The 9,556-nt window shown below is 45.1% G+C and overlaps 1 protein-coding gene across 1 annotated transcript; it reads left to right on the top strand.

The window, feature by feature from the left end:
* The first annotated feature begins 4,013 nt into the window (after nt 1-4,013).
* LOC148513707 (speedy protein 1-A-like) lies at nt 4,014-6,708 on the top strand. Its single transcript, XM_088481454.1, has 4 exons — nt 4,014-4,025; nt 5,069-5,154; nt 5,981-6,140; nt 6,472-6,708. Exons 1-4 carry the CDS (start codon nt 4,014-4,016, stop codon nt 6,706-6,708), a joined length of 495 nt encoding a protein of 164 aa, XP_088337580.1.
* Nucleotides 6,709-9,556: the final 2,848 nt, after the last annotated feature.

Here is a 9,556-nt window from a genome sequence, read left to right as displayed (position 1 = left end):
AAACCCCTATAAAGCATGGTGGCAGAGTAGGCTCCTCCCAGCACATTGGGTACAAAGCATTCAGCAATCCCCTCTAAAGCATGGTGGCAGAGTAAGCTCATCCCAGCACAATGGGTGCGAAGCATTCAGCAAACCCCTGTAAAGCATGGTGGCAGAGTAAGCTCATCCCATTACAATGGGTTCAAAGCATTCAGCAAACTCCTATAAAGCATGGTGGCATAGTAAGCTCCTCCCAGCACAATGGGTACAAAGTATGCCGCAAACTCCTATAAAGCATGATGGCAGAGTAAGCTCATCCCAGCACAATGGGTACAAAGCATTCAGCAAACTCCTATAAAGCATGGTGGCATAGTAAGCTCCTCCCAGCACAATGGGTACAAAGCTTTCAGCAAACTCCTATAAAGCATGGTGGCAGAGTAAGCTCCTCCCAGCACAATGGGTACAATGCATTCAGCAAACTCCTATAAAGCATGATGGTAGAGTAAGCTCCTCCCAGCAATATGAGTACAAAGCATTCAGCAAACCCCTATAAAGCATGGTGGCAGAGTAAGCCCATCCCAGCACAATGGGTACAAAGCATTCAGCAAACCCCTATACAGTATGGTGGCAGAGTAAGTTCCTCCCAGCACAATGGGTACAAAGCATTCAGCAAACCCCTATAAAGCATGGTGGCAGAGTAAGCCCACCCCAGCACAATGGGTACAAAGCATTCAGCAAACCCCTATAAAGCATGGTGACAGAGTAATCTCATCCCAGCACAATGGGTACAAAGCATTCAGCAAACCCCTATAAAGCATGGTGGCAGTGTAAGCTCATCCCAGCACAATGGGTACATACAAAGCATTCAGGAAACCCCCATAAAGCATGGTGGCAGAGTAAGCTCATCCCAGCACAATGGGTACAAAGCATTCAGCAAACCCCTATAAAGCTTGGTGGCAGAGTAAGCTCATCCCAGCACAATGGGTACAAAGCATTCAGCAAGCCCCTATAAAGTATGGTGGCAGAGTAAGCTCATCCCATCACAATGGGTACAAAGCATTCAGCAAACCCCTATAAAGCATGGTGGCAGAGTAAGCTCATCCCAGCACAAAGGGTGCAAAGCATTCAGCAAACACCTATAAAGCATGGTGGCAGAGTAAGCTCATCCCTTCACAATGGGTGCAAAGCATTCAGCAAACCCCTATAAAGCATGGTGGCAGAGTAAGCTTATCCCAGCACAATGGGTACAAAGCATTTAGCAAACCCCTATAAAGCATGGTGGCAGAGTAAGCTCATCCCAGCACAATGGGTGCAAAGCATTCAGCAAACTCCTATAAAGCATGGTGGCAGAGTAAGCTCATCCCAGCACAATGGGTCCAAAGCATTCAGCAATCTCCTATAAACATGGTGGTAGAGTAAGCTCATCCCAGCACAATGGGTACAAAGCATTCAGCAAACCCCTATAAAGCATGGTGGCAGAGTAGGCTCCTCCCAGCACATTGGGTACAAAGCATTCAGCAATCCCCTCTAAAGCATGGTGGCAGAGTAAGCTCATCCCAGCACAATGGGTGCGAAGCATTCAGCAAACCCCTATAAAGCATGGTTGCAGAGTAAGCTCATCCCTTTACAATGGCTTCAAAGCATTCAGCAAACTCCTATAAAGCATGGTGGCATAGTAAGCTCCTCCCAGCACAATGGGTAAAAAGCATTCAGCAAACTCCTATAAAGCATGATGGCAGAGCAAGCTCAACCCAGCACAATGGGTACAAAGCATTCAGCAAACTCCTATAAAGCATGGTGGCATAGTAAGCTCCTCCCAGCACAATGGGTACAAAGCATTCAGCAAACTCCTATAAAGCATGGTGGCAGACTTAGCCCATCCCAGCACAATGGGTACAAAGCATTCAGCAAACACCTATAAAGCATGGTGACAGAGTAATCTCATCCCAGCACAATGGGTACAAAGCATTCAGCAAACCCCTATAAAGCATGGTGGCAGAGTAAGCTCCTCCCAGCACAACGGGTACAAAGCATTCAGCATACTCCTATAAAGCATGGCGGCAGACTAAGCCCATCTCAGCACAATGGGTACAAAGCATTCAGCAAACACCTATAAAGCATGGTGGCAGAGTAGGCTCCTCCCAGCACATTGGGTACAAAGCATTCAGCAATCCCCTCTAAAGCATGGTGGCAGAGTAAGCTCATCCCAGCACAATGGGTGTGAAGCATTCAGCAAACCCCTGTAAAGCATGGTGGCAGAGTAAGCTCATCCCATTACAATGGGTTCAAAGCATTCAGCAATCTCCTATAAAGCATGGTGGCATAGTAAGCTCCTCCCAGCACAATGGGTACAAAGTATGCAGCAAACTCCTATAAAGCATGATGGCAGAGTAAGCTCATCCCAGCACAATGGGTACAAAGCATTCAGCAAACTCCTATAAAGCATGGTGGCATAGTAAGCTCCTCCCAGCACAATGGGTACAAAGCATTCAGCAAACTCCTATAAAGCATGGTGGCAGAGTAAGCTCCTCCCAGCACAATGGGTACAATGCATTCAGCAAACCCCTATAAAGCATGGTGGCAGAGTAAGCCCATCCCAGCACAATGGGTACAAAGCATTCAGCAAACCCCTATACAGTATCGTGGCAGAGTAAGTTCCTCCCAGCACAATGGGTACAAAGCATTCAGCAAACCCCTATAAAGCATGGTGGCAGAGTAAGCCCACCCCAGCACAATGGGTACAAAGCATTCAGCAAACCCCTATAAAGCATGGTGACAGAGTAATCTCATCCCAGCACAATGGGTACAAAGCATTCAGCAAACCCCTATAAAGCATGGTGGCAGTGTAAGCTCATCCCAGCACAATGGGTACATACAAAGCATTCAGGAAACCCCCATAAAGCATGGTGGCAGAGTAAGCTCATCCCAGCACAATGGGTACAAAGCATTCAGCAAACCCCTATAAAGCATGGTGGTAGAGTAAGCCCATCCCAGCACAATGGGTACAAAGCATTCAGCAAACTTCTATAAAGCATGGTGGCAGAGTAAGCTCCTCCCAGCACAATGGGTACAATGCATTCAGCAAACTCCTATAAAGCATGGTGGCAGAGTAAGCTCATCCCAGCACAATGGGTACAAAGCATTCAGCAAACCCCTATACAGTATGGTGGCAGAGTAAGCTCCTCCCAGCACAATGGGTACAATGCATTCAGCAAACTCCTATAAAGCATGATGGTAGAGTAAGCTCCTCCCAGCAAAATGAGTACAAAGCATTCAGCAAACCCCTATAAAGCATGGTGGCAGAGTAAGCCCATCCCAGCACAATGGGTACAAAGCATTCAGCAAACCCCTATACAGTATGGTGGCAGAGTAAGTTCCTCCCAGCACAATGGGTACAAAGCATTCAGCAAACCCCTATAAAGCATGGTGGCAGAGTAAGCCCACCCCAGCACAATGGGTACAAAGCATTCAGCAAACCCCTATAAAGCATGGTGACAGAGTAATCTCATCCCAGCACAATGGGTACAAAGCATTCAGCAAACCCCTATAAAGCATGGTGGCAGTGTAAGCTCATCCCAGCACAATGGGTACATACAAAGCATTCAGGAAACCCCTATAAAGCATGGTGGCAGAGTAAGCTCATCCCAGCACAATGGGTACAATGCATTCAGCAAACCCCTATAAAGCATGGTGGCAGAGTAAGCTCCTCCCAGCACAATGGGTACAAAGCATTCAGCAAACCCCTATAAAGCATGGTGGCAGAGTAAGCTCATCCCAGCACAAGAAGATATTAACTGTAGTAAGACAAAATTCCCTTGCAAAGTTTTGTTTATATGCTACATTACTTTATGTATTACATGTATAGCATAATGAATACTATTATATGGATAGCTATGTAGAAAGGCAGTTACCTATCGACCAATTAAATTCTGTCAGTTTTCCCACTATATCCTGCAACATTATTACATTTCATGCTTTTCATTTCAGAATTACCTACAATCCAGCGTTTTCTCAGGAGGGATAAGAAAATGAGGATGTCTGACAAGGTATTTCCTTATTATTATTAGCCAGTACTTCTCTCACTATACAACAGTTTATAGGGGATTCCAACTTCATATGTTTTAGTGTTTGCTGCTTCTCTCATTATGGAAGTTCCCCATGTCGCTTCCAGTAATGTACTTCCCAACATATACCAATGACTGTCTCTTCTGACATAAGGATCATTGTGTGTAAGGTTATTTCAGAGGCATGCTAAGAGATTAGGGGGCTCTCATAGTAAAGCACCCCCCATACCAGTGCTGGCTGTGGTTGTGCCCATGTAGTGCTCCTCCCCATACTTGCTCCCGGCTGTACGGCCATCTTTCCAGCAATGTATCTGGCACAGTGACCGAGTCTTTGCTATCTGTTGTGGAGTCTCCATCTTTCCCAATACCTTGCCAGAAAGATATGATGACCTCTGCCCATTATAGAACCACCACCAATTTATCTGCATCGTACTCATACACTTACTTACCTACATTACTTAATTTGAAAGTCGTGAGCGTTAATAAATGCATAGTTTTATAAAAATGCCCCATATTATGAATTGGTGAGGGCACTATTGTGTGGCATATTATGAATTGGTGAGGGTACTATTGTGTGACATATTATGAATTGGTGAGGGCACTATTGTGTGGCATATTGTGAATTGGTGGGGGCACTATTGTGTGGCATATTATGAATTGGTGGGGGCACTATTGTGTGGCATGTTATTAATTACTGAATAGAATATAAAAGGTTTATATAATAAGCAGTGGTTCTATGTACATATTTAAATGCATATCAATAACTATATGTTTCAGATTTAGCAATGCATCGCGCCCAAAATGTTGCCCTTCAAAATTATAATGTGCCCTCCTCAGTGGTCAGCACCCTGCCAAACAAATCCAACAGTGGACACTACTAGACCACATGTAGATCCTCCAAATCTACGCTTCCAAATCTCATAACCATGTTACCAATTTTATTCCCAACAGTGGACAATAGTACTGCTGGTGTATGTATACACACATTTCTCCATCTAATAATGTATTTGGTATTTCTATTCTAGTACTTACTGGCGATGACCCTCATCTATTTCATGAGGGCTGGTCTCACTGTAGATGAATACACCGTCAGCAACTTTTACTGCGCACTGTAAGTATTTTAACTCATTGATTTAATCAGATGAGACCAGAATGCAAAATGTTCCAGAAGAACTAACTAACCAAGTCAGGGGTTATTTACTAATCTAAATATAATTTACTGTACTTCCAGACAATAAAGTTTTGTTTGTTCAACTTCAAACTAAACATCACAAATTATAACGTAGTTATCAGTGTAACATCAGGACACAGCAATGTACTGGCCAGTCTAGTCTTTTATCACTGATTATCGTGGCAATATAAGTGTACATATCACAGTGATTCAACAGTGATTTATCACCATGGCAGGTGAGCACCAATACCCAGCTGCCATGGAGAAAACAATCCAGAGCAATAAAAGTTAGTTATCACTCTAGAGACCTCCGTTCTCCTCTGAGTATGTACGTGGCCAGGTCATCAGTATAACTGACGGTGTAATGTAAAAATACAACATTATCCCCCAGAACTACTATTTATTTCTGGTGGAGGAACTATACACCCATTCTTTTAAAAGATCAAGGTGATTCTTTCTGTTACTGCCATCCTGAGGTGGCGCTAACAAAATAGGAATCGTTTTGGATAGTTGATAAATGATACAATAGCTGGAGAGGAAATTATCTATGGAAATCTCAATACTAAATTGTGTTCAGTAAAGAGAGGCCCTTTACACCATTATGCCCAGAGAAGGGCTGTACCCTTCCATACCACAGTCTATCCATAGCCTTGTACTTGGCATAAAAGGAGCTGTGGAAAACATGGTAGGTCCTCTGTAATACTGGTAATTTAGACATGTTTGCAGAAGTGATGCTTTTTATTACTGTGTTGTTCTGTTTCTATAGCTTTCTGGCCAATCAAATGGAAGAAGATGAACTGTTTTATTTAAGAATGTACGATGACATTGCTTGGGTGTATCCATTATGGTTCTTCCGGAAGAAAAAAAATGCATTTTGGGCCAGGATCCAGCGCCGCACATACGTGGCTCCAGAACAGCTGGAAGAGGTGTGTAATGTAGTAGATTAAGTTCAAGGACCACACTGGGAGTAATGTTACCTACACACTATACAATTATTGGGGCGATTTGTCAATAATCGGGTGATCGGCCTGATTTATGTCATAGTGTGTATGAACAATCATTTTAGCGTTTTATAGATAAAATGGTTAGAAAACATCCAGAAACGCATTTCTTCCATTATCCGATCTGTCGGTCAAGAACGAAAATCTCAGCCTCAATTTCCCGATATTATCACCATTGATAATTATGTAATGATGACTAAACCCCTATGTCCCTGAAAAGTTGCATTATAATTTATTTTTTTATGTTTTTAACTAGGTGATGAGAGGGGATGATCACTGGGCGTGGAGACGAGAGAGAAATGTCCACCTAGGAGGGGCCATAAGGCACTATCTGCCCCAGAACGCCATACCTGCCCACCAAATGGCAGCTGAGGTCCCCAGGAATACTGTCACAGGACCACCTCCTGTGAGAGCACAGGGAAGCCCAGCTGCCAGCGTCCGCCTTGCAGAGGTGCCACAGAGGAGGTGGAGTGGAGGCTGCCGCTGCGCATAAAGGACCACACTGGCGAACAGAGGCGGATTTAGACATCATGGGGCCCTAAGCAAGACACTGATTTGGGGCCCCACTTCCTCCAACAATCCGTCTGACAAAGGATCCGGTGTGGTCTGAAACGCATTAAACCTGGCTTATTATTAAGCCTTCCATCGTCTGAGGATTGACCCGCATGTGAATCAGTGACAATAAAACATACTCAATTGAAATAAAGACACAGAGACTTGTATTTGGCAGAATTTGTTAGCTATTTTATTTAAATATCAGATAATTAAATTAGTTACTAAAATTAATTAAATTAATTTAAATAAGGTGGCAAAAAAAGAACGGCTAACAACAGCCCAAGCCTAACACTATAAACACTCTAACCACAACACATACACTCAAGCCTTCTACCTTGACTACCCACCCAATCAGGTGATGATTCTGCACACGGCGGGGTGGTCCAGCAGACATAAACAGTCAATGAAGGTGAGCGAAACAAAGAGTAAAGCAATATTCACAGCGCTAATAGGTAACCTGTCGTTCTTTCCCGCTTAAAGTAGCCAACGAAAAATTTCACCAAACCAAACCAAAGCGAGCAAATAAAGAAACATTTTGGGAAGGAGGGTGGAAAGACAGGAACAAAAGAGGCTGGCTCCGCCTCCAACAAACTTTAATATACCTACTATAACCTACAACCCTAAAACCCATAGGACCCTTATTATCACAATTACCCACACAGGTCCGCCCCCAGCCTAGGAGGTTTAAACCACTCCACTTCCATACAGTCATTTCGTTTATCTTATCTGACTCCGGGGGACAATTGCTGGTACCGGTCGTCATTGCAGATGGCAGGGACAGAGTCCAGAGCTACACCCACACCACCATTCCCTATTATCAGCTGCAGGACTGTAAGATGGGGACTGACGTGCTCCTGTATTTCCACCATTCCCTATTATCAGCTGCGGGACTGTAAGACGGTGACTGACATGCTCCTGTGTTACAACCATTCCCTATTATCAGCTGTGGGACTGTAAGACGGGGACTGACGTGCTCCTGTGTTACCCTATTATCAGCTGCAGGACTGTAAGATGGTGACTGATGTGCTCCTGTGTTACCACCATTCCCTATTATCAGCTGTGGGACTGTAAGATGGGGACTGACGTACTCCTGAGTTACCACCATTCCCTATTATCAGTGGCGGGACTGTAAGATGGGGACTGACGTGCTCCTGAGTTGCCACCATTCCCTATTATCAGCTGCAGGACTGTAAGATGGGGACTGATGTGCTCCTGTGTTACCACCATTCCCTATTTCCAGCTGCGGGACTGTAAGATGGAGACTGACGTGCTCCTGTGTTACCACCATTCCCTATTATGAGCTGCAGGACTGTAAGATGGTGACTGACGTGCTCCTGTGTTATCCCCATTCCCTATTATTAGCTGCAGGACTGTAAGATGGGGACTGACGTGCTCCTGTGTTACCACCATTCCCTATTATCAGCTGCGGGACTGTAAGATGGTGACTGAAGTGCTCCGGTGTTACCACCATTCCCTATTATCATCTGCAGGACTGTAAGATGGTGACTGACGTGCTCCTGTATTACCAACATTCCCTATTATCAACTGCGGGACTGTAAGATGGGGACTGATGTGCTCCTGTGATACCACCATTCTCTATTATCAGCTGTGGGACTGTAAGATGGTGACTGACATGCTCCTGTGTTACCACCATTCCCTATTATCAGCTGCGGGACTGTAAGACGGTGACACCTGTGTTTCCACCATTCCCTATTATTAGCTGCGGGACTGTAAGATGGTGACTGACGTGCTCCTGTGTAACCACCATTCCCTATTATCAGCTGCGGGTCTGGAAGAAGGGGACTGACATGCTCCTGTGTTACCACCATTCCCTATTATCAGCTGCAGGACTGTAAGATGGTGACTTCTGTGTTACCCCCATTCCCTATTATCAGCTGCGGGACTGTAAGATGGTGACTGACGTGCTCCTGTGTTACCACCATTCCCTATTATCAGCTGCAGGACTGTAAGATGGTGACTGACGTGCTCTTGTGTAATCACAATTCCCTATTATCAGCTGCAGGACTGTAAGATGGAGACTGACGTGCTCCTGTATTACCACCATTCCCTATTATCAGCTGTGGGACTGTAAGACGGGGACTGACGTGCTCCTGTGTTACCACCATTCCTTATTATCAGCTGCAGGACTGTAAGATGGGGACTGACGTGCTCCTGTGTTACCACCATTCCCTATTATCAGCTGCAGGATTGTAAGATGGTGACTGATGTGCTCCTGTGTTTCCACCATTCCCTATTATTAGCTGCAGGACTGTAAGATGGGGACTGATGTGTTCCTGTGTTACCACCATTCCCAATTATCAGCTGCGGGACTGTAAGATGGGGACTGACGTTCTCCTGAGTTACCACCATTCCCTATTATAAGCTGCGGGACTGTAAGATGGGGACTTACGTGCTCCAGTGTTACCACCATTCCCTATTATCAGCTGCAGGACTGTAAGAGGGTGACTGACGTGCTCCTGTGTTACCACCATTCCCTATTGTCAGCTGCAGGACTGTAAGATGGTGACTGACGTGCTCATGTGTTACCACCATTCCCTATTATTAGCTGCAGGACTGTAAGAAGGGGACTGATGTGCTCCTGTGTTACCACCAATCCCTATTATCAGCGGCGGGACTGTAAGATGGTGACTGACATGCTCTTGTGTCATCACCATTCCCTATTATCAGCTGCAGGACTGTAAGATGGGGACTGACGTGCTCCTATGTTACCACCATTCCCTATTATCAGCTGCGGGACTGTAAGATGAGGACTTACGTGCTCCTGT

This window comes from Taudactylus pleione, unplaced genomic scaffold (assembly GCF_031769625.1).
Source record: "Taudactylus pleione unplaced genomic scaffold, aTauple2 ptg000273l, whole genome shotgun sequence".
Taxonomy (NCBI): domain Eukaryota; kingdom Metazoa; phylum Chordata; class Amphibia; order Anura; family Myobatrachidae; genus Taudactylus; species Taudactylus pleione.
Note: the sequence above shows the minus strand (reverse complement) of the source record. Positions and strands in the feature narration are given on the sequence as shown.